This window comes from Vipera ursinii (genome assembly GCF_947247035.1).
Source record: "Vipera ursinii genome assembly, chromosome: 14".
In the NCBI taxonomy this organism is placed as follows: domain Eukaryota; kingdom Metazoa; phylum Chordata; class Lepidosauria; order Squamata; family Viperidae; genus Vipera; species Vipera ursinii.
In genome coordinates, this window is record NC_139527.1 from 7,703,849 (window position 1) to 7,728,405 (window position 24,557).

A 24,557-nucleotide genomic window follows, 5' to 3' on the forward strand; every position below is an offset into this window, starting at 1 on the left:
GTCCTGAGCTCAAGTCACTGAAAATTGGCGTCTTACATTGTTTTCGCTCTAGCTTTTACTTCAGCTAAGAAGCCTGCAAACCTGTTGTGCTAACTATCACACCTGCTCGAGCAGCGGAGATATTTACTGCTTTTGCAAATCACGCTGCCGTTTGCAACAAATTCCAGGCAATAAATAATCATTCACAAATAAGCAAACCGCATTATGCCCGATAACGTTCAGGTTCCTAGCTAAGACCCAGGATTTCCTTGGTTGGGCTCTGGTCTAGCTAGAAGACAAAGCCTGGGTTACAGCTTAATGCCATGGACAACCAGTTCTTGGCACTCTTAACAAACCACGTTTACACAAGCCACGATTTAGGAAGACACCTCAAGTTAAAACACCACCATAAATCCATGCATAGGCATGTCAGCCAGTTTGGGTTAAGATGCTGGTCTAGAAATCAGGAGATATGTCAGTTCTAGTCCCACCTTAGACACAAAGGCCAACTGGGACTCTTTGGCACAATCACCAGGAGACAAACAGTTCTAGTCCCACCTCAGGCACAAAGGCCAACTGGGACTCTTTGGCACAATCACCAGGAGACAAACAGTTCTAGTCCCACCTCAGACACAAAGGCCAACTGGGACTCTTTGGCACAATCACCAGGAGACAAACAGTTCTAGTCCCACCTCAGACACAAAGGCCAACTGGGACTCTTTGGCACAATCACCAGGAGACAAACAGTTCTAGTCCCACCTCAGACACAAAGGCCAACTGGGACTCTTTGGCACAATCACCAGGAGACAAACAGTTGTAGTCCCACCTCAGACACAAAGGCCAACTGGGACTCTTTGGCACAATCACCAGGAGACAAACAGTTCTAGTCCCACCTCAGACACAAAGGCCAACTGGGACTCTTTGGCACAATCACCAGGAGACAAACAGTTGTAGTCCCACCTCAGACACAAAGGCCAACTGGGACTCTTTGGCACAATCACCAGGAGACAAACAGTTGTAGTCCCACCTCAGACACAAAGGCCAACTGGGTGACTTCAGAGAAGGAGATGGTGGAGTTATAGTCCTGGCTTAGGCATCAAAGTCGGCTGGGTGGCTTTGGGACAATCACCAGGAGACAACTGGGTGCCTTGGGACAAGCAGACGATGAGTTATATAGTCCTGCCTTAGGCATGCAAGCCAGCCAAACCCCACCTCACGGGGCAAATTGGAGGAGGAAAGACTATTACATTGGAGGAGGAAAGACTATTACGTATGTTTGCTGCTTTGAGTTATTTCTACAAATCATAGAGGTGGGATAAAAATCTAATTGAAAATACACTGACTTGCTCCAAACTAACATAGCTGCTTTTATGCTTCCTTCCCTTCAACCCTCAAAAATCCATAGCTGTAGCACAAAACCTTTTAGAGCAAGCGGCAAGAATAAGTTCTAAAAATACTCCATGCAGCAGAGAGTAAGTACATCCTTGGGATTTTGAGCAATGAAGGCCCATTAATAGTTTTCAATAATACATAAGTAAAGTTTTAAGTGGGTCACCTTTTAGAGACAGCTTTGAGAGACACGCTCAGAGTTTCATGGGCGAGGGAGGGAAGGGAGGAAGGAGGGAGGGGGGAAATGAGAAGAATGGAGGAAAGAAGGACAGAAAAAGGAATGAAAAAATGAGGGAGGGATGAAGAAAGATGGGACAGAGAAATGAGGAAAGGAGATAGAAAAAGGAAGGGAGGGAGGGAGGAACAAAGGAAGAAGATGGAAAGGGAGGGAGGGAGGGAAGGAAGGTGGGACAGAGAAATGAGGAAAGGAGATAGAAAAAGGAAGGGAGGGAGGGAGGGAGGGAGGGAGGGAGGGAGGGAGGAACAAAGGAAGGAGATGGAAAGGGAGGGAGGGAGGAAGGGAAGGAAGGTAGGACAGAGAAATGAGGAGGAAAGTAGAAGAAGGAAAGAAGGAAGGAAGGAAGGAAGGAAGGAAGGAAGGAAGGAAGGAAGGAAGGAAGGAAAGAAGGAAGGAAGGAAAGAAGGAAGGAAGGAAGGAAAGAAGGAAGGAAGGAAGGAAGGAAGGAAAGAAGGAAGGAAGGAAAGAAGGAAAGAAGGAAGGAAGGAAGGAAGGAAGGAAAGAAGGAAGGAAGGAAGGAAGGAAAGAAGGAAGGAAGGAAAGAAGGAAGGAAGGAAAGAAGGAAGGAAGGAAGGAAGGAAGGAAGGAAGGAAGGAAGGAAGGAAGGAAGGAAGGGAGCCAACTTCAACATAGCTTGGAAGAGAGGCTACTAAACACTTCCACGGGACCGACAGAAAATAAACTTGGCTAGATGTAGCCCACTGTGGCTTTATAGCTACATGCAACCCCCAGTTTCAGGGCCCTGCTTCGGCCCAACTTCCTTTGCGATCTCATCTTCTAATCCGATTTGGCACCCATTCAATCTTTGGCCAGTGAAAAAAAAACACCATGGGCTAACGAAGGAGATTAGCTCACCCCATCCTGGTTTCAACACGACCTAGATTTTGTAACTGCACTTAGGAAGCGGTCCCTCAAGACTTACTTTAAAAAAAAAACCCAAAAAAACAAACAAACACAAAATCCAACTCAACCTTTTTTTGTTCAATTCCAAAATCAGTTCTTCTTAAGTCTGTGGCTTCTTAAGAAGGTAAAAAAAGAGGTTGTTTTTTTCCCCACGCTAAAACAATCCTCCTTTAAAAAGAAAAAAAGAAAAGCTGTTTGCAGAAATCTCTGGAGATTTGAGGCAAGGCCTGTTTTGAGGAAATGCAAGCAGAGGGACGTGGAATCGTAGGATTGGAAGGGATCTCGAAGGTCATCTAGTCCAACCTCCCTGCCCAATCAGGAGCCCGCACACCATCCTGGACAAAGGGTTGTCCAATCTTTTCTTGAAAACCTCCAGCGATGGAGCGCACCCAGAAACTCCGGGAATCAAGTGGATTCACTCTAAGGAAATTCCTTCTTATTTCCAGACTGGCGCTCCCTCCCTCTGACGTCGTCTTTGGACCAAAAACCAATTCAAATGGGAAATTGGGCATGTTGAGAGACGACTGATCTGGGTTTTTGATCAGAAGGTCCCACGTAGCTACAAGCAAGCAAGGCTGAAGTACCAAAGGTCCATCCATTGCCCTTATCCATAAACCACGGTCTACAAGCCACAATTGCTGGATTGAGAAACCACACCGTGAGATCAGCAAGGCGATGCAGTGGCCGATGTGTGAAGGGGATGCTGGCTAGTTCCCAACATTCAGGCCAGGCCTGCTTTGAGAAAATGCAAGCAGAGGGACATAGAATCGTAGGGTTGGAAGGGACACTGGAGGTCACCTAGTCCAACCCCTGTCCAATCAGAAATCCTCAAACCATTCCAGACAAATGCTAGTCCAATTTTTTCCCTTGAAAACAGCCAGTGACGAAGCACCCCCAACTCAAGCCGTCCCACAGCTTCTTAATTCCCACTGTCAGGAAATTCCTTCTTATTTCCAGATTGGAGCTCCTCTTGAGGACATCTTCAGATCAAAAACCAGTTAAAATGAGAAATTGGGCAAGCTGAGAGATTTATCTGGCCTTCTGATGAGAAGGTCCATCAGGAACCAGGTAAGTTGCAGGCAAGCAAGAATGAGGTAACAAAGCATCTCCTCCCCCCACCCACCCCCCCAGGCTGGAGGGTGGGGAGGAATTTAAAGCTCTTTTTAAATGCTCCAGATTGTAAACCAAGATTCCCCCAGGCTGGTTGATCTTTTTCTCATTAGCAGAGGGGTTGCTTGAAGTGAAATTGCAAGGCGGACCTGACCTTAAAAGTTAGCAAAACTCTATACCCTCTGCTGTGTCTTCTTCTGAAAACCTGACGGTTGGGCTAAAATAAGTTGTTCCTTTTTTTTCAATTCAAGAAACTGGAGTGAAGAAGCTGAGGACCAGCCTCAGGAAGAGAATTTTATTTATTTATTTTTTTAAAAAAATGCGTAAAGCTGAATCTGTGTTCCAGACGATAATTCCTGTTTGCTGCAACTGGATGCATACAAACCCCGTTTGGTTCCATTTATACAAACAGGCCCATCAAGCAAACTCACTTCTGGTTGACTGGATCCCCTGGCTAAGCCGTGGCTTCTCCATACATTCTCCTTACCCATAAACCACAATCTACAAGCCATTATAGCTGGATTTGGAAACCACACCAAGCTCAATCAGCAAGATGATGTGTGAACTACTGGTTAGGTCCCCACAACAATCTTCCCTAGTTCAGCGGCTGCAACCATGTACACAACATTATTGTTTCACTGCAAAAATCCCTGTTATGACTTTGTAGGGACCATATAAAAGGATACAGACCAAGACACACAATTCCAAAAGGTTCTGCTTTTCGGGGGTCCTAAAAATACTCCACCTGGAAGTTCAAATCCCTGAATTATTTTTTTTTTTGCAACTGGGGGTGATTAAACTCATGCTTTGTATTGCTCTGGGGCTTGGAAAGCCCTCAAGTCACTAGTTCTCATGAGGAGTGCAAGCCTCTAGAGCAGGCATGTCCAATCTACGGCCCACGGGCTACATGTTGGCCCCATAAGATCATAAAAAAATAAAGGAAAAAATTGTGTTATTTATACGTTGCTGTTTTAACCACTCAGTTGTGTCTGACTCTTGGCGATATTACAGGCAAGTGCTCTCCATACTTATAAAGTTATTTATATATTATTTATACATATTAATTATACATTTTGTATGTGGCCCAAGACAGTTCCTCTTCACTCAATGTAGCCCAGTGTAAGACAAAACCACAGTCATGGTTTAGAGCACAGCTCCCCAACATTTCCAGCTTTGTGGATCCGTGGTGGGGAGGGGACGGTTCACGCAAAGGGCCAGCAAGTGTGCGCATGCACACGGGCCTGCCATTCACACAAATGGAACGCACACACTCGGACAAATGAGGACGCACCTGTGTGCTTGCTGGCCATTTCCGCAGCCCAGCTGCAAACACCCCACGGCCCGCTCGTGGGCCCCAGCTGACAGATCGGGGACCCCTGGTTTAGCGCATCAGCCACTTACAAAGCCAGACCTGGTTAAACCCTCAAACGGTTCCTTCTCCAGATGCGAGGATACAGATCTACTTAATTCTCCTTACATTTTCCCTCCTCTTTTTGACTTTTGTGCTATGTTTTTTCAACCGTGAACCCGGAAGGCAATGCAATCTCTGGGCACTTTTGAGTTAAAGGTTGGGAGAACCACCTCTTTAAATAAACACCTATCAAATAACCGACAAACACAACCCGGTGTCCAAATTCCAGTGTCTTGTTTTCCAACGCAAAGGCGAACCGACAGTTGTCTTTCCTCATGCACGCTGCAGCACCGAAATCGAACACGCAGGCCGGCCACCTTACACGACATTTGTGTCCTGTATTTTATACGACACTGTTTTAATTCCAGGGTTCTCAGGAAACAGGCTGGATTCTTGTCTGCTCCGTTTTCAAGTTGGGGACAGGGGTGGGAAAACTAAAGAATGTAGTATACAGGCTAACAGTTGGAAGGGACCTCGGAGGTCTTCTAGTCCAACCCTCTGCTCAAGCAGGAGACCCTATCCCATTCCGGACAAGTGGCTGTCCAGTCTCTTCTTCTTAAAAAGCCTCCAGCGATGAAGCACCCACAACTTCTGGTGGCAAGCTGTTCCGCTGGTTAATGGGTCCGACTGCCAGGAAACTTCTCCTTAATTCTATTTTGGATCTCTGATAAGCTTCCCTCTGTTACTTCTCGCCCTGCCCTCAGGTGCTTTGGAGAATACGTCAACCCCCTCTGTTGTGACAAACCCCCTCAAATACTAAAAGGCTGCTACAAGGTCACCAGATCAACTCATCTGAAAAAGGTGATCAAACTGATCAACCTAACAGGAAGCTCAGATCTTCCCCTCCGGATTTATTTCCTCCAACCCAGTTTGAAGCAAGCAAGAACAAATTCGGGAGGGAGGGAGGGAGGGAAGGGGTGAGGAAAGGACCCAGACTGTTGGGGGCAATAAGCTGACTTTGTAATAATGCCGCTTGGGGGGGGGGGAAAGCCCTAATAAGCAGGCATATACATAGAACGAAGGCTACTGCTAAGCACATTGATTTGTGCTTCTTAGATTGTAAGCCGCCCTGAGTCTTCAGAGAAGGGCAGGATATAAATGGGATAGAAAGAAAGAAAGAAAGAAAGAAAGAAAGAAAGAAAGAAAGAAAGAAAGAAGAAAGAAAGAAGGAAGGAAGGAAGGAAGGAAGGAAGGAAGGAAGGAAGGAAGGAAGGAAGGAAGGAAAGAAAGAAAGAAAGAAAGAAAGAAAGAAAGAAAGAAAGAAAGAAAGAAAGAAAGAAAGAAAGAAAGAAAGAAAGAAAGAAAGAAAGAAAGAAAAGAAAGAAAGCGTGGGCGCCCACAGCAAGCCCTGCCGTTAAAAGGCACCAAAGACTACGGTTCCCAGCCTGCATTGCTTGCATGGCAACAGTCACGCCACAGGGTTGCGGAGGCATCGAATTGCAAAGCGTGACGCAAAAGCCGCTCTTGGCCAACCAGAGGCGGCCAAAAGAATGTCAACAAACAAGGAGGCCTGGGCACCACATGACGGCCAGACAAGCAAACAAGCCTCAGATGCACAATTGCAAAAAAAAGCCAGCCTGACTCTTGCACACCACCCGCTCTTGCACACCCTAACCCCGCCTGGGGAAAGCAACCACGCAATTAAAGGCGACTAATCCGGATGGAAGCCGACCCAGTGATCTGGTTCCAAAAGAGGTTTTAGACAATTCTACCAGCAAGCAGAGGGCAGACACACACACACACACACACACACACACACACACACACACACACAACTGCACAGCATTGCCAACCCTGCAGAGGCAAACAAACAAACGTTGGTCAATTTTCTGGTTGGGAAACTTCACCAAGCCTTTTGCATATTTCCTGAAGGAAGAGGGCGGGTTGCCCAGGCCAGAGAGAGATCAACATCCACGCCAAAGTTGTTTCCACACAAGGAGAGATTAAAACAGCTCAACACTCAAAAAACCCCATCCACTCAGGGGGGGGGTCCCTTTTAACGCAACCGAACAAAATCCATCATTCTACTTGACAAAAAGCCTCGGGGGAGGGGGGGGGACAACCCAAAACACAAGATACAAAAACAGGAAATGCCTTTCCTCTTCCGGCTTCATCTGTGTACTTTATAATTTGGTTTTGTGTTTTGTTGTTGTTGTTGTTGTTGTTTTGTTTTAAACCACAATGTAACTGAATGAAGGGTTAAACCAGCAACGGTAACAATGCCAGCAATAAGATTTTAAACAAAGGCCACACAAACACAGACAGGCGCAGATCCCCAAATTATAGCGATGCGCTCTTAAACCAACCACGTTTCTTTTTTAAAAAAAATAACCTGCAGCTCTTTAAGGATTACAAAATAATAATAATCCATAAAACCTCTTTTAAGGATTGCCTTTTTTTGGGGGGGGGGGCATTGCATGCTAAAGCAACTAGACCCAGAGACAGCTTTTTCCCCCTTGTACCATCAATCTAATTCCCACAGCGCTGCCATATATCTAAGGATATTTACCCATGTAGTAGGGCTGTATTACTATTATCCTACTCATCTTTTCCACTATCTTCTCCTATTCTTATATTACTCTGTTGTTCGTATGTACAATGAGTATGCACCGGAGGAGACCAATTCCTTGGGAGTCCAATCACACTTGGCCAATAAAGAATATTCTATATTCTAATATTCTATATCAGGGGTCGGCAACCTCGGCTCTTTTATGACTCGTGGACTTCAACTCCCAGAATTCCTGAGCCAGCATAGCTGGCTCAGGAATTCTGGGAGTTGAAGTCCACGAGTCATAAAAGAGCCAAGGTTGCCAACCCCTGTTCTATACACAGTCCACTATTTCAGCCCCATGTGTTAGAGGTAAATCTAGTTGGCGTTTTCATCCAATCTCCATCCTCCTTGACATCCCTTATAAAGACTAATTAAACAACACCCTCTTCGCCCTTGACTTGGCCCATCAACCCTTCCCTTCTCCCTCTGCCCAGAAATCTTTGGACCTAAATTCAGAAGGAAAAAAAATACCTGGAAGTCGTAGAGAGCCACAATGTTATCATGTTTCAGTTCCTAGAAAGAGAAAGAGGGGAGGGGGGTTTTAACCACAAACACAGCTTGTAATTCAGACCGATAAGGTTTGATCTCTCCACAGTCCCAGTTTACCTTCAAGATCTTGATCTCCTTTCCTAAGAGAGTTTGGGACTTGGCCAGGTTTTTCTTGTTAATGCATTTGATGGCCACCTCAACTTCAGGTTTCTGAAAGTTTGGAATATCAAGGTGAACAGGAGCTCCTGAGTTTTTTCAGTCACACACTTCAACACACCCACAAGGCTCAGTGAATGACCCCCCACCCCACCCCACCCCGACCCCCTGGTTTATAAACTACAATATCTGACTTTGCACCGCAGACCGGGTCAAATGCACACAAACGACGTTGTCAGTAGTTTTGAGTTGCTTGGAGTCACGAGATAGGCAGCCGATAAATTTGATCATAATTTAATTGTAAAAGTTGATCTGGAAATGTTGGTTGTTGTTTTTTTTCCTTTTTGGTCTTTAGCCAAGACAAGTTCAGACTTGCCAGCTCCGATTTAATTCCTTTCCCCTCTTAACATGTCCTCCAGCACAAAACCGCTTCCAAATTAAATAAGGCCTTAGTTCCAGCAACACACTTCAACCGCCTCCTCGCTTCACCCTTCGGGTCCCCCAAATAAATAATTATTATGGCCTGCGAGATGCTCCCTTTTTTTCAAGAATGGCTCAACCCTGTTAGAGAAGCAATTCTGATTTTGCAAACTCTTTTCTTTGCCAAGATCCTTCCTCTTCCAAAAACAAAACTCTGCCTTTATGTATCACCTTCCCTCCTCCTCCAAAGATAAATCATTTAGATTTTGTCAATACATAAAATGCAGCCTTATTTACCCTGCTCCCAGCCTAAAGCAATCCAGGTGTTCCCCTGTCTTGAGGTTCTTAAGTCTCCCTTAGCGACCCCGCCATTAAATAGAAGCCCCAAATATGTTTATTTATAGATCCTCCAGGAAAAACAAGAGGCTTCGCCCCCCCCCCTTGCTTTGTGGCTGCTTTAAGATAGGAAGCCTTGCCAAGCCAGGAAGATAAGGATTGGGGGTTTTTTTCCTATGCCTAAGTCAATTCTCCATTTCTTTCCCATAATTGCATCAGCCCAGCGATTCAGTCGCTGCCCCTTTTGCAAAGTTCCTTGAGAAAAAAATCTGTTTTTAAACAGATCCTTGGGGATCTTAAGAGAAGCACGCCGTGACCTCCTTGCCCGGCCTACTTGTGGATTAATTTGAAATTTGGGGGTTGCTGGAAAAGTCAGAGGAGTTTCTTAGAAGGGGCTGGAGGGGGGAAAAAGAGGTTATCTACCACTCCCGACATAGATTTTGAAGTATTAACTTGTCTTTTGCTTGCTGCAGGGACCAAGTTGATTGAATCAATGGTCGAATTACTCCTTTTTCGCTGTCTAATCTGATATTGACATTTCCAGACAGAATTGAGAACATCTGCGCTTATCTCGACGGAAAGGTCATCTAAAAATCCTTCCCCCCCCTTTTTTTTTTTTTTGAAAAGGAGGCCAGAAAATTTAAAACAAAACAAAACTTTTACCTCTTTGTGCCTGCCTTTAAAGACCACCGCAAAAGCTCCATGCCCGATCAGATCTTTCCTGCTGAATTCAAATTTTCCAACCGCTTCCATGTCGTTTCTGAAGGCGGGGTGACAAAAAATAAATAAGTTTTTTTTAAAAATAAATACAAAATTGGAAAGAAATTGGGGGAGGGGGAGAGGAAAGCAAACCCAAGCTTTTTGATAGCCAAAATATTTCTTTCCCAGAAAGGGGGGGAGGGAGGAGGCGAGAAAAACAGGAGTCGGTTTTCCAAGCTGCTCTTCTCCCTCCCCTTGGGATCAAACTCACCAGGAACTAGAAACTTGAAAAAGTAAAGTTTCTCTCCTGTCGATCCAGGTGTGTGTGTGTGGGGAGGGGTGTTTAATTCCCATATGGTCCTCTACTCTTGGTTGGAAAGAGATCGGGGACTTCCCCCCCATTAATGCCTGTGGGGTGGGGAAATAAGTGCTGGGGGACCCCTAAACCAAGCCAATCATGCCCCCCCAGGTCACCGCTGATTTGCTCCCCACCTTAAACGCCCCCAGGCGGACGCGAGGCGCTCATCGCCCCCAGGAGCCGCTCCGATCCGTCGCCAAGGCCACCTTCAGATCCCCAGGAAGGGGGGGGGGAACAAAAGAAACCACTTTTATTAAAGTTTTTCCACCACCAACCCCCCCCCCCGCAAAAGGAAAGGGGGTTGGGAAATATCTCCCCCCTCCCCCAGCCTCTTTAAAGAAGAGCCAAGCTACCTTCAGGATCCCCCAAAGGGGAGGGGGGAAGGAAAAAGACCACTTTATTAAAGTCCACCCCCCCCCAAAAAAGGAAAAGGGGGTTGGGAAATATCTCCCCCCTCCCCCAGCCTCTTTAAATAAGAGCCAAGCTACCTTCGGGATCCCCCAAAGGAGGAGGGGGGGTGGAGATCACTTTAATAAAGTCCGCCCCCCAAAGGAAAAGGGGGTTGGGAAATATCTGGCCCCCCTCCCCAAGCCAAGCCACCTTCAGGATCCCCAAAAGGGGGGGAGGGGAGGAAAAAGACCACTTTATTAAAGTCCCCAACCCACCCACCCCCCTTAAAAAAAGGAAAAGGGGGGGTTTTGGGGAAACTCTCCCCCCTCTCCCCTCCCCCAGCCCCCTCCTCCAGAGCTCCCCCCCCCCAATCCACCTTAAGCGCCCTCGCCTTTCGGGCCGATGCCGGGCGAGGCTCGGCGACCCCCGCGGCGCCCTCGCCGGCCGCGCCACCGCTGGCCAGATGCGCGCCGGGGGCGGAGGGAGGGAGGGAGGGAGGGAAGCAGCGAGGGGCGTCCGGCCCCCCAAAGAAGCGGCGAGGGGGGGTCGTCCAAGGCCAGGCGAGCGAAGGCGACTCCCCCAGCTGGGCTGCGCGGCTGCCGGGCTCCGCTGGGCTCCGCTGGGCTGGAGGAGTCGCTGGCTCGTCCGCTCGCTCGCTCGCTCGCTCGCAAGGGCAGCGCAGGCGCCGCCGAGCCCAGGGCCGCCTGCCAGCCAGCCAGCCCGCCCGCCGGTCCAGCCTCCCGAAGCAGCCGGGGAGGCGGCCAGGGCGGCCTTTTAAAGGCGCCGCCGCCGCCAGTGAGTCAGGCGCCCGCCAGCCCGGGAGGAGAGGCTGGGGAGGGGGGCAGAGAAAGGCTGCGAACTGGAGGAGGGGGTCTCCTCTTAAGGGTGGGTGGGAGACAGAGGGAGGGAGGGAGAGAGAGAGACCAAGGCGGGGTGGGTGGGTGGGTGGGTGGGTGGGGGCGGTGGAACTGCCTGCCACTTGAAGATTTATTTATTGTATTGTATTGTATTGTATTGTATTGTATTGTATTGTATTGTATTGTATTGTATTGTATTGTATTATTGTATTTTATTATTTTATTTTATTTTATTTTATTTTATTTTTTTATTTTTTTATTTTATTTTATTTTATTATTTTATTTTATTTTATTTTTTTATTTTTTTATTTTATTTTATTATTTTATTTTATTTTATTTTATTTTATTATTTTATTTTATTTTATTTTATTATTTTATTATTTTATTTTATTTTATTATTTTATTATTGTATTGTATTGTATTGTTTTATTTTATTTTATTTTATTATTTTATTTTATTTTATTATTTTATTTTATTTTATTATTTTATTTTATTATTTTATTTTATTTTATTATTTTATTTTATTATTTATTTTATTTTATTGTATTGTATTGTATTGTATTTTATTTTATTATTTTATTTTATTATTTTATTTTATTTTATTTTATTTTATTTTATTTTATTATTTATTTTATTTTATTTTATTTATTTATTTGGATTTATAGACCGCCCCTCTCCAAAAGGACTCCGGGCGGTGTACAGGGCAACATATCCACACACGTTTAATTTTATTTTAATTTCTACATTGCACTGTTTTAGTTTGCCCTGTAAACCGCCCTGAGTCCCTCGGGAAAAGGGCGGTATATAAATCGAAACAAACAAACAAACAAAAACAAACAAACTATAAACAACACGTGATGTATAAAAATTAAAATGAGATTCAATCAAAATAGCCCTGAACAATAAACACATACTAAAATTTAAAGTTTTTAAAATTTAAGATCTAAAATCCCAGTCCCTCAGTCCAGGCCGGCAAGTTCAAGATGGCCCTCGTGTGCAAGGATTTTTTGGGGGGGGGTTCGCTCCAGGCGTGGTGGGCTGCTGAGGCCAGATTGGAAAAAAAAAAGGGTTCTCGCTGGGAGGGGGAGGGAGGAGGAAGAGGAGGAAGGGGAAGGAGGAGGAAATGAAGGGGAAAGAAGGGAGAGAAGAAGAAGGAAGAGGAAGAAGAGAGAAGGAGAAGAGGCAGAGGAGGAGGAGGGAGAGGAAGAAGGGAAGGAGGAGGAAATGAAGGAGAAAGAAGAGAGAAGAAGGAAGAGGAAGAAAAGGAGAGAAGAAGAAGAGACGGAGGTGGAGAATGTGGAGGAAGAAAGGAAGGAGCAGAAGGAAACGAAGGAAAAAGGAGAGAAGAAGAAAGGAAGAAAAGGAGGAGAAGAAGGAAGAGGAAGAAGGAAAAGAGGACAAGGAGGAGAAAACAGGAGAAGGGAGAGAAGAAAAGGAGGAGAAGGAGAGAAGGAAGAGGAAAAGGAGAAGAGAAGGAAAAGAAGAAAGAGGAAAAAGAAGGAGAGGAAGAGAAGAAAGTATTTTTCACAATCTCGGGGCAGATGGGGAAAGAAAAGGAGAAGAGGTTTTTTTCATAATAACGGAGATTTTTTTTTCCTCCCCATATAATAAGGTAAAGGTTCCCCCGCACATGCGTGCTAGTCGTTTCCGACACTAGGGGCCGGTGCTCATCTCCGTTTCAAAGCCGAAGAGAGCCAGCGCTTGTCCGAGGATGTCTCCGTGGTCATGTGGCCGGCATGACTAGACGCCAAAGGCGCACGGAACGCTGTTACCTTCCCACCGTAGTGGTCCCTATTTTTCTACTTGCATTTTTACGTGCTTTCGAACTGCTAGGTTGGCAGAAGCTGGGACGAGTAACAGGCGCTCACTCTGTCACGCGGCACTCGGGATTCGACCCGCCAAACTGCCGACCTTCTGATCGACAAGCTCAGCGTCCTAACCCACTGAGCCACCGCGTGCCTATAATAATATTTTTATTTTATTTATTTTAATTCCATTTATATGCCGCCCTTCTCTGAAGACTCAGGGTGGCTTACAAGCTTAGCAGTAGTAATATAGTAATATAATATAATAATGGAGGAGACAACTCACTTAAAATATTCACCGTATCCTTCCAAGAGCCTGCTTATAAACAGCCCAACATTTCGCTGCCTCCCAACACTGAGCATCTACCGCACATCCCCCATTCTTAGGATGGGAATGTTGTGATATTGTTTTAAAAGATTAGTCTTATTTTTATGGCTATAATCCCTATTATTTTCTAGTCCTCCTGCTCTGCTGTTATTAATGCAGCCATTCCCGTACAGCTCCCGCTGGTGCCGTAATCTGCTCTAATTATTTACCCAAACACCTAGGAGGCGGATTGTGTTCCAATAACTGCTACTGGTCTTATTCTGATAGGAAATCGGGATTTGTTTATACTTCCCCCGAAGGCAGAGTCCCGCCCTCCTCCCATCTTTGAAGTGCCCGTCTCGCCTACTCTTTCCTTGTGGCCTCCCATCCCTGGCAGGCGAAGCGCCGTTTACAAACAAACAAAGCCAAGACACGGTTTTCGTAGGCAAATAAAAAGAGGCAATTGTCAGCTGGGGGGGGGGGGGCAGCATTGGATGGAAAGCATGCAGGGTGCTTTCATCTGAGGTGGTGGTGGGGAAGTGTTAATTCCCAGCCTCTTTGCAGGCGGCTCGGGGTTTGATCCCCATGTTTCCATGGATAATTGCAGGTAACTGCAAAGAAGGGATAAAATACGATTCGGCCCTTTGAGGTAGGCCAGACAAGAAGCGCAAGTAGGAGAAGGAGCTTTGCTCTTCTGGCGAGCTTTCATTGACAGAGGCTGGCAAATCTGAAAGCATTTCTCCCCTTCCGAAGTGCTTCCCACGCCTCCCCTCCTTCTGTGGGCTGAGAAGTCTTTTACAAACCAGGTGTGTGTGTGTGTGTGTGTGTGTGTGTGTGTGTGTGTGTGTGTGTTGTCTCTGGAGGGAGGAAAGGGAGGGAGGGAGGGAGGAAAATGGGAGGGAGAGAGGGCAGGAAGGAATGGAAATAAGGGAGGGAAGGAGGAAGGAAGGAAAATGAGAGGAAGGAAGGAAAATGGGAGGGAGAGGGGAGGAAAGAAGGAAGGAAAATGAGAGGGAAGGAAGGAAGGAAAATAAGGGAGGGAGGGAAGGAGGAAGGAAGGAAAATGGGAGGGAGAGGGGGGGAAGGAAGGAAGGGAGAGGGGAGGGAGAGGGGAGGAAGGAAGGAAGGAAAATAAGGGAGGGAGGGAAGGAGGAAGGAAAATGAGAGGAAGGAAGGAAGGAAGGAAAATGGGAGGGAGAGGGTAGGAAGGAAGGAAGGAAGGAAAATGAGGGAGGGAAGGAGGAAGGAAGGAAAATGAGAGGAAGGAAGGAAAATGGGAGGGAGAGGGTAGGAAGGAAGGAAGGAAGGAAAATGAGGGAGGGAAGGAGGAAGGAAGGAAAATGAGAGGAAGGAAGGAAAATGGGAGGGAGAGGGGAGGAAGGAAGGAAGGAAAATGAGGGAGGGAGGGAAGGAAGGAAGGAAAATAAGGGAGGGAGGGAAGGAGGAAGGAAGGAAAATGAGAGGAAGGAAGGAAGGAAGGAAGGAAGGAAGGAACGATTTCCCGGATTTATTTTTTATTTTATTTTATTAAATAAATGAAAATGATCCATGGATTCTCAACTTGTATTCTCTTTTCTAACAGCCAAATCCCACTGCCCCATCTTCTTCCGTTTGTGGCCAACTTTCGTTCCAGTTCTTTTTTCAAAAGCTGATTACCAAGATAGATGCACACTTGAGCGTGTAAAATAATTATTATTCCAGCCTGAATCATCTTTCATCCCCTACGGATCCCTCAACGTTTCTCATAGCGTCCCAAGAGAAGGCTGCATCTCTGTAACCTTGAATCAGAGAAGCAAACCCATCGTATGGTCCCTTCTTCCAATCTGCATCTTTCCGTCTCCGATGACTATAAGCCAATGTGCTGGATGGGAGTTGTATATACTTGGATATTCCCTAGAATAATCTACAGGTGGAAGTTTGTAGTCTACACTACTCCATCCTCTATCAATAGTCAGATGCAAGATACGTGCCAGGAAGAACAGAATGTTACCAATTCATGGTCATCTGCCAAGAAGGTTATGAGTCATCCAGTCCTGGGTTCTGATCTTGGTTGTCTTTAGATCTTATTGAAGTCAACCCTAACAAGAGGACCTCTTGTTTTCTGGTGTGACTATCCACACAAAACTATTGGTCAAATATAGATAGAAGAAGAAGAAGAAGAAGAAGAAGAAGAAGAAGAAGAAGAAGAAGAAGAAGAAGAAGAAGAAGAAGAAGAAGAAGAAGAAGAAGAAGAAAGAAGAAGAAGAAGAAGAAGAAGAAGAAGAAGAAAGAAAGAAAGAAAGAAAGAAAGAAAGAAAGAAAGAAAGAAAGAAAGAAAGAAAAAGAGAAGGAGATGATTATTATTTTGATAAAGTATGTGGTTCTTTTTACTTTGTGCATTGGACAAAGTAAAGTATTTAACCTACCTGTGCAATTTCCACTCGGCTTCATGAAACCATTGGCCTAAATAATCCTGATTTTTGAATAAAAGAGGTGGTAACTCTTGTCACCCTTGTTGCTTTGAAAGTATTGGATGCATCACTGCTTAATTATCAAGATTAGGCTCATTTTGCTAAGCAGTTGCTTGGTTATATAATGTATTAGTGATGTCAGGGACAATGTCCTGGCTGCAGAAGCATACTGGGCTGTGCGTGAGTTTGGGAGAATTCCACTGGAGTCTGGGAAGGGTAGACGTCAAAAAGTTGAACCAGGGTTGTTGAGTAATCCTTCCCTTCGTTAGGCTAATTCCTGTGGTCACTCCGGCCTTACCTGGAGCTCACCAGATGTTCTTTGACGACTGCTCCCAGATTTTCCAGTCAGCAAGACCCACGTTCTTAACTAAACCTGACCATGGTTTACTGATTCTCCCACAGCTTGCTGCATCTGCACATCCACTTGGCGTCTGGGTTAGATCACTTTCTGACAAATATTTGGGAGGCTGTAACAACAGCCAAAAGTGACACGGGTTGGATAGGAACAGGACGTGAGCTGCTGCGAGGAGCGAAGCTCAGAAGATGCCCACTTGGTTCACCTCCAGCAGCTGCTTCCTACTATATCAATCGGCTGTTTTGCACAGCCCGCAGAAAGCCGCATTGAGAGGTTTCATTTTGTTCAGACGCAAAACTTTCCCACTCTGAAAAGAACACGGATTCCTCACCGGTAGACCCAAGAGAAAAGTTTGCATCCAGCTTTCCCCCCCTCCCAAAGCTGCTAGTTTACTCTACGTAGAACACATGGAGGTGAGTAAACATAGAAGCCCTACTATCTTCTTTCTCCAACTCTCCTATCTGGTGCCTTTCCTTGGCTGTTTGATATTCCAATGCTTTTTTCCTGGACAAGAAGCAACGGATGGAAACTAGTCAAGGAGAGAAGCAACCTAGAACTAAGGAGAAACTTCCTGACAGAACAATTAACCAGTGGAACAACCTGCCTCCAGAGGTGGTGAATGCTCCAACACTGGAAGTTTTTAAGAAGAGACTGGACAGCCATTTGTCTGAAGTGGTATAGGGTTTCCTGCCTGAGCAGGGGGTTGGACTAGATGACCTCCAAGGTTCCTTCCAACTACTTCTTCTCCTTCTCCTTCTCCTTCTCATTATTATTATTAATTATTATTATTATTATTATTATTATTATTATTATTATTATTATTATTATTATTACTACAACAACAACCCAGATTGGTGTTTTAGGTGGCAGACTCTTTTAAGGGTGAGCTTGTCTCCGTTGGGATGCTAAGTCAGTGGTTGAACAGGAGATAAACAGGAAATGCTGAGGGCTCCAAGCACAATTCTCTATGTGTGATGATAGGCACACACAGATAGCAAAGCATGGAAATAGAGGTGGACGTCAGAATCGGACTAGAGCTGGAAGGGACCTTTGGAGGTCTTCTAGTCCAACCCCCTGCTCAAGTAGGAGAACCTATACCACTTCAGACAGGTGACTGTCCAGTCTCTTCTTAAAAACCTCCAGCGATGGAGCGCCCACAATTTCTGGAGGCAAGCTGTTCCACTGGTTAATTGTCCTCGCTGTCAGGAAGTTTCTCCTTAATTCCAGGTTGCTTGATTAGTTTCCATCCATTGTTTCTTCTCTTGCCTTCTGGTGCTTTGGAAAATAACTTGCCCCCCACCCCTCCTTCTTGTGTGCAGCCTCTCAAATACTGGAATACATGGATACCTGTTTACATGTAGACCAGGGGTCTTCAAACTTGGCCCTTTTGTGACTTGTGGACTTCAACTCCCAGAATTCCTCAGCCAGGCACCCTGGCTGAGGAATTCTGGGAGTTGAAGTCCACAAGTCACAAAAGGGCCAAGTTTGAAGACCCCTGATGTAGACGGACATGGACATGAAGAGAAGAAGGGAAGAGAAGGAGAAACAGAAGGGAAGGGAAAATAAAGAAAAGAAAAGAGGAGAGGAGAGGGACAGACTTCTGCCAGCTTCTTAGATAAATCCCTGCTGGCTTTTTTTGGCAGAAGGAACTGAGCCTTTAAAGCAATGTTTTTCAGCCTTCCCCGTTTTAAGATGTGTGGACTTCAACTCCCAGAAATCCTCAGCCAGCTTGAATCCTGGGAGTTGAAGTCCACATATCTTCAAAGTTGCCGAGGTTGAAAAAAAACCCACATGATTTAAAGCTTTTCCTATTTGCTCTTTGAATACTGCCCTCCCAACCATCTGGGTGTTTTGAACTCATACTTCATAGCACACCTTTGGAAGCTGAATTTCTGGAAATAATTGGTTGAAGTAACTGACTTTTTAGATCTGACGTTCCTCCAGTGAGTCAGTTTGATTCCAGCAACGGAGTGAGTCATCTACCAGTTTGATCTTTCGACAAAAGTAAACAAGGGCCAAAATAAATAGTATTAGTATTAATAATAATGCTAGTCTTCAGCAGCTGGTCAGTCACAAGAATCCTGCTGTCGAAAATCAAGAGAGAACATGTAGATGTTCAGCTCCAGTGATGAGGTAGGAAAAGTTCTCAGCTGATTCACAAAGAATCCTTGTGGACTAATTATGTCATTAAATTAATGAATTGGCCCCGGCCTGGGAAACGAAGCCTTCCCAATCTGGTGACCTCGAGTAGCATTGCAAGTCCATCTGAGTGTTGTGTGTTCACACTTCGGTTGCTCATAGGCAAAACAAGATGTGGAGCACAGCGTTTTTGGTTGCGCTGGGTTCTTGGTTACATCACTCACAAGAGATGTTGTGATGTGAGATCACCCATGCTGGGGCTCATAAGTATGTGTGGGGGGCATGGTCATAGGCAGGAGAACCAAATCTGGGTTGCAGAAATTTAGATGACCTCTAGAAGGCAGCAGAGAGACAGCGTGCTTGCATGTGGCTGCCACCTAGTGGTCGTTCCAAAATTGTGCATCACAACTAGGGTAGGCCTCTAGCCGTAGCCACCTGCAGTTGCAGACAATATAAAGCTGGTAGCGGGAAGGAGCCACATCACACATCTGCGCATAATAGGTGTAGGGAGTGCCATCGGAGGCTTAAATATTCCAATTTTAGACTTCTGTGCATATGTACGTGTGTGCAAATGCCCTACATACACTGCACCAGAATTGCAACTGAAGCCGGTAATTTTCCATTTCCCCCTGGAAATTCACTTATAGCACGATCAGAGGTTGAGCTTTGCTCTGCTGCCCTAATGCTGTATCCACTTTGAAAGGGACATTTCATTAGGAAGGAAAAGGTAACAATTTCCTAGCAAATCTGAAAATGCACAAAAAATCCCTGATTTCCCCCCAAAGTACAAATAACAAGCTAGAAAGAAAAGTAAGGAACAAGAAAAAACAAGTACAGTAATAAGAAACCATAGGGGGGAGGGGGGAGGGAGGGAGGGAGGGAGGGAGGGAGGGAGGGAGGGAGGGAGGGAGGGAGAAAGAAAGAAAGAAAGAAAGAAAGAAAGAAAGAAAGAAAGAAAGAAAGAAAGAAAGAAAGAAAAAGAAAGAAAAAGAAAGAAAGAAAGAAAGAAAGAAAAGAAAGAGAAAGAAAGAAAGAAAGAAAGAAAGAAAGAAAGAAAGAAAGAAAGAAAGAAAGAAAGAAAGAAAGAAAGAAAGAAAAAGAAAGAAAGAGGGAAGGGAGAGAAAAAGGGAGAGAGGGAGGGAGGAAGGAAGGGGAGGGGAGGGAGAGAGGAAGGAGGGAAGGGAGAGAGGGAGGGATGGTGGAAGGAAGGGAAGGAGGGAGGGAGAAAGGGAGGAAAGAAAATGGTGGAAGGAAGGAAAAAAGGAAAGGGAGGGAAGAAAGAAAGGAGAAAGGGTGGAAGGAAAACAATTTCAGCATATTATCTCCATATCCACTATTAAATAATATATAAAATTTAATTAGGGCACAAAAGAGACTCCAGTCGAAATTGATTCATCAAAATATTCTGCCTTGAGTTGATTGGACGTCCCAAAGACTGCTTCTGAAAGGATGGACCTCACATTTACCAGCCTCTTTTCACACGGTTATAGGGATCTCCCTTAGACCCCCAGATCCAGGATGCGAGGTCTCACATCCGGCTCTATCATCAACACCAAAATGAACTCAGCTATGGGTGTCACCACCAGCCCAAACAGCCATGAAGCTTCCTTAGCTTCAGAGGAGCAAGACAGAAGCGATTTGAGTGACCCTCCAGGATGTACTTTGACGCACCGGTCTACTGTCCTGGCCTGTTGGTCCCACAACTAAATCCAGATCAGATCTAACCCTTGGATCCACCAAGACCAGCTCAAGACCACCAGTCAATTCTACAAGGAAGTATGAGCAGCAGAGCTGAAAACTGGCCATCATAGAGAATGAGAGAGAGAAGCTCTAAATGTCTTGGAAAATTATCTCCCTACTTTGTGTTTGCACTACCTTGTAATTATTCCAGGGTAGCTCAACCTGTTTTGTATGGCTTGAAACAAGGTCATGTCAACACAGCCATTGACTGCTCTGCCAGAAGCGAACAATTTAAGGATTGTATTTCAAACTTCATATTTTCTTTTTCTCATCTGGGGCCATCCAGAAGATCCCAGGCAGATGCCAGTCTTCTCTGTCACGCCCTATGAAGTTGGCGGCAACCCAAGATCTGTTCTCCATCCAAGGTGTATGACGTCACTCACCCTTTCCCTGGCCTGTCTCGGGATCTGCAAGAGTCGCGCAACTTGATTAGTAAAAGTGTCTCGGTAAGATCACGTTACTTCCGTGTGACCGGGGAGGACACCCGTGTGAAGCTCAGCTGCGTCACACAGGAAAGGAAACAATTTTTTCCATAGAGTAAGGATGAGATCATGTCCATCAGGAGAACTCACCTCCTTGCTGTGGAGTTCTTGGGGCTTTTCTAAGCTTGGTGGTTTTCTTCCAGATGTTACATTACCCAACTAGGGAACATCATCAGGGCTAGTAGAAAACCACCCGGTTCAGAGAGCACCAAGGATTCCACATTTCAACCCTGAGCTACAAATATTCTCTTCTGTTGGTTATTTCACCACTTCATGCTTGCCATAATCCTTGACATTCTCTCCAAATGTCTTTTGACTGGTTGAGTCCCATCTGGGCTTTTGAAGAAGGGCTTCGGGACTTGGGTTTGGCTAGTCTAAAGAAAAGAAGAAACAGGGGTGACATGATAGCCGTATTGCAGTATCTGAGGGGCTTCCACAAAGAAGAGGGGGTCATGTTATTCTCCAAAGCACCAGAGGGCAGGACAAGAAGTAATGGTTGGAAACTGATCAAAGAAAGAAGCAACCTGGAATTAAGGAGAAATGTCCTAACAGCGAGGACAATTAACCAGTGGAACAGCTTTACCTCCAGAAATCATGGGTGCTCCATCGCTGGAGATTTTTAAGAAGAGACTAGACATTCACTTATGTAAAATGGTATAGGTTCTCCTGCTTGAGTGGGGGGCTGGACTAGAAGACCTCCAAGGTCCCTTCCAGCTTCTATTCTATTCTATTCTATTCTATTCTATTCTATTCTATTCTATTCTATTCTATTCTATTCTATTCTATTCTATTCTATTCTTTCCCATTTCCAATTCATTTCTTTCTATTCTATTCTATTCTATTCTATTCTATTCTATTCTATTCTATTCTATTCTATTCTATTCTATTTTCTATTCTATTCTATTCTATTCCATTCTATTCCATTCCATTCCATTCCATTCCATATTTTCTATTCCATTCCATTCCATTCCATTCCATATTTTCTATTCCATTCCATTCCATTCCATTCCATTCCATTCCATTCCATTCCATTCCATTCCATTCCATTCCATTCCATTCCATTCCATTCCATTCTATTCTATTCTATTCCATTCTATTCTATTCTATTCTATTCTATTTCCACTCTATTCTATTCTATTCTATTCTATTCTATTCTATTCTATTCTATTCTATTCTATTCTATTCTATTCTATTCTATTCTATTCTATTCTATTCTATTCTATTCTATTCTATTCTATTCTATTCTTCTCCAGTCCAGTTCTGGAGTCTGAATCAAACACCAAACGGAGATCCTTTCTCATTCCACCTGTACAAAACAACGGTAGAGCACAAATATCTTTCCAAATTCTGAATCAGGTTTATGGACCCCAAAGGTGCTTTTTCTCCAAGAGGCAACTGGCCTTTCTTGCTTTCGTTTCCTTGAAAACGTTTCGCTTCTCATCCAAGAAGCTTCATCAGTTCTGACTTCAGTCCATCCAGGTCAGCTTCTTAGATGAGAAGTGCAATGTTTTCAAGGGACACCCCCCCCCCCCAAGAAATTCCAGTTGCCTTTTGGAAAAGCCTCTTTGGGGCAACCATGACCTGGAGGATTGAGAATCTCCATAAACAGGTTTAGGCATCCAGGTACGTAGGTCAGTTAAAGCCTCCATGGTTGAACTCACACCTCACTTTAAGCTTGGTTAGTCTTAGCTTTACTGAGGGGTTTTGTGTGAGAGAGAGAGGGGCGGGGGTGTGTGTGTGTTAAGGTTTAAGGTTTAACAATTGCCTTGCTTAGCAAGAAAATTCTGGTCCCAGTTGTGACTGTAAGTCAAGAACAATCTGTATTGAAAAGCTACGACAACTTTCACTGATAGGAACCAAGGAAGGGGATTGAAGGAGAACATTCTGAGCATCAACCCAACACCAAATGCCTACTAGAGATTGTAGCAGTTGCCTTCCCACATTTCCTAAGAAATGCAGCGCCGACACATTTTATTGCTCCAGACATTTACCTTTCAGAAAAGCTGTTGAGCTGGCAATGGTCCATATCAACAAACTGTTTGAATGGTCTCTGTGCCAGCCATTAATTTCCAGTTTGTTTTTATGGTCCTACGGTTGGCTGCCAAGATCCTTATCAGCAGGTGGAACAAACATCTGTATTCATCATGTATCAAAGACGCAGGTAAAGAAAGAAAAAGAAAGTAGAGAGGGGAGAGATTCTACCTAGCTAGGATCAAAGCTAAGAAGGGTCAAATCTGGCCGAATCCAACTGTTTGGGTCAAGAATCAAAGACAAGGTGCCAACACTACCGTTTCTCTCCTGAGAAGTTTAACTTTGCACGTTACTCTAAATTGAAACATAGAATAAGAGAGTTGGAAGGGACTTTGGAGGTCTCCTAGTCCAACTCCCTAAACAAGCAGGAGAGTCTATACGATTTCAGACACGTCTCTTCTTGAAAGCCTCCAGTGATGGGGCACCCACAACTTCTGAAGGCAACACGTTCTACTGATCGATTCTTCTCCCCATTAGGAATTTTCTCCTTAGTTTGGCTAGTTAGTTGGGTTTGGCCAGTCTAAAGAAAAGAAGAAATAGGGGAGACATGATAGCAGTGTTCCGGTATTTGAGGCGCCACCACAAAGAAGAGGAGGGGGTCAAGTTATTCCCCAAAGCGTCAGAGGGCAGGACGAGAAACAATGGATGGAAACTGATCAAGGAGAGAGAAGCAACCTGGAATTAAGGAGAAAGTTCCCGACAGTGTGGACAATTAACCAGTGGAACAGCTTTGCCTTCAGAAGTTGTGGGCGCTCCTTCACTGGAGATCTTTAAGAAGAGACTAGACAGTCACCTGTCTGAGATGTAGATTCTCCTGCTTTGAGCAGGGGGCTGGACTAGAAGGCCTCCAAGGTCCCTTCCTATTCTTTTCTTTTCTTTTCTGTTCTGTTCTGTTCTGTTCTGCTCTGTTCTAGCTCTAGATTGGTTCTCTCCTTGATTAGTTTCCATCCATTGTTCTTGTCCTGCCTTCTGGTGCTTTGGTAAATAGTTTGCCCCCTTCATCTTTGTGGTAGCCCCTCAAATATTGAAACACTGCTATCATATCCCCCCCGTGACCTTCTTTTCACTAGAGTAGACACAACCAATTCCTGCAATAGTTCTTCATATGTCTTCGTAGTTTCCAGCTCCTTAATCATCTCAGTTAGCCCTCTTTCTAGAGTCTCAACATAAATTATGGAGTGGCTCCTTTGAATCTGACATTAAAGGTTGCTTGAACCTGGTTGGGAGTCTTTATCAAAATGGGTCATGGATGGTCTGGTAGGACTCCAATCCATCAGGGCTTCTTCCCCACCTAGAATTAGCAAAACACAGCTTGGGGTGACAGGCAAAGCTACCTATTTCTCCATTTAGGCTCTGGATGATGGAGAAGTATTCATCTACCTACTTTGTCTTCCTTGTGTCTTGAAATTGAAAACTTCAACCAAGATGTGTTTCTTTTCGAAAGCCACAATTCTTTTCGAAAGCCCATTCTCCCTTTTGCTTTCTCCTTAGGAAACCCCCCAGGCGGTTTTCATGCAAATAGCACAACAGGGTAGGATTACATCCCTGGATTAAATCACAGGAAATCATTGCAATCCCACTCAAGTCACGCCAATCCAGATTTTTCTAATCTCCTGGAGCTGGTTTCAGTTGGGGGGGGGGCTTAATTTGCTGCCGACAAATGGCGGCCCTCGATGGCGTTTAAGACTGTTTTGATGCCAAATCAAAAAAAAAAAAATCCAGAGCAATTTTTCAATATTGCACGGAATAGGTCAGACTCGGTCCTTGTTTACGAAATCAAAACTTCTCTTTCTAAAGTTCTGGCAAATCTAATAATCTTTGCTGCCCTCATCTGGCAACGAATGATTTTTTTTTCCTCTTCTCTTTTAATATCATAATTAGGCCTTACGAGTAATCTCAACTTGTAAAACTTCGTTTAGTGGTCGAAGTTACAACAGCGCTGAAAAAAAAATGACCTGTGAC

General features: G+C 44.9%; 1 protein-coding gene across 4 annotated transcripts in view; it reads right to left on the reverse strand.

Annotated features, from left to right (window-relative positions):
- ULK1 (unc-51 like autophagy activating kinase 1) overlaps nt 1–11,263 on the reverse strand; it is an 83,065-nt gene extending 71,802 nt beyond the window's left edge. For 3 of the 4 annotated variants that reach the window (XM_083373224.1, XM_083373223.1, XM_083373226.1), the window contains exons 1-5: nt 10,806–11,263; nt 10,174–10,245; nt 9,646–9,742; nt 8,188–8,280; nt 8,053–8,094 (exon numbers count right to left, since the gene is read on the reverse strand). In XM_083373224.1, the coding sequence (XP_083229350.1) occupies nt 8,053–8,094; nt 8,188–8,280; nt 9,646–9,735 (225 nt within the window). In that variant the 5' untranslated portion in view covers nt 9,736–9,742; nt 10,174–10,245; nt 10,806–11,263. Of the gene's footprint in view, nt 1–2,577; nt 2,895–8,052; nt 8,095–8,187; nt 8,281–9,645; nt 9,743–10,173; nt 10,246–10,805 lie in introns of those variants that run through there. The other variant, XM_083373225.1, reaches the window with a different exon arrangement.
- Nucleotides 11,264–24,557: the final 13,294 nt, after the last annotated feature.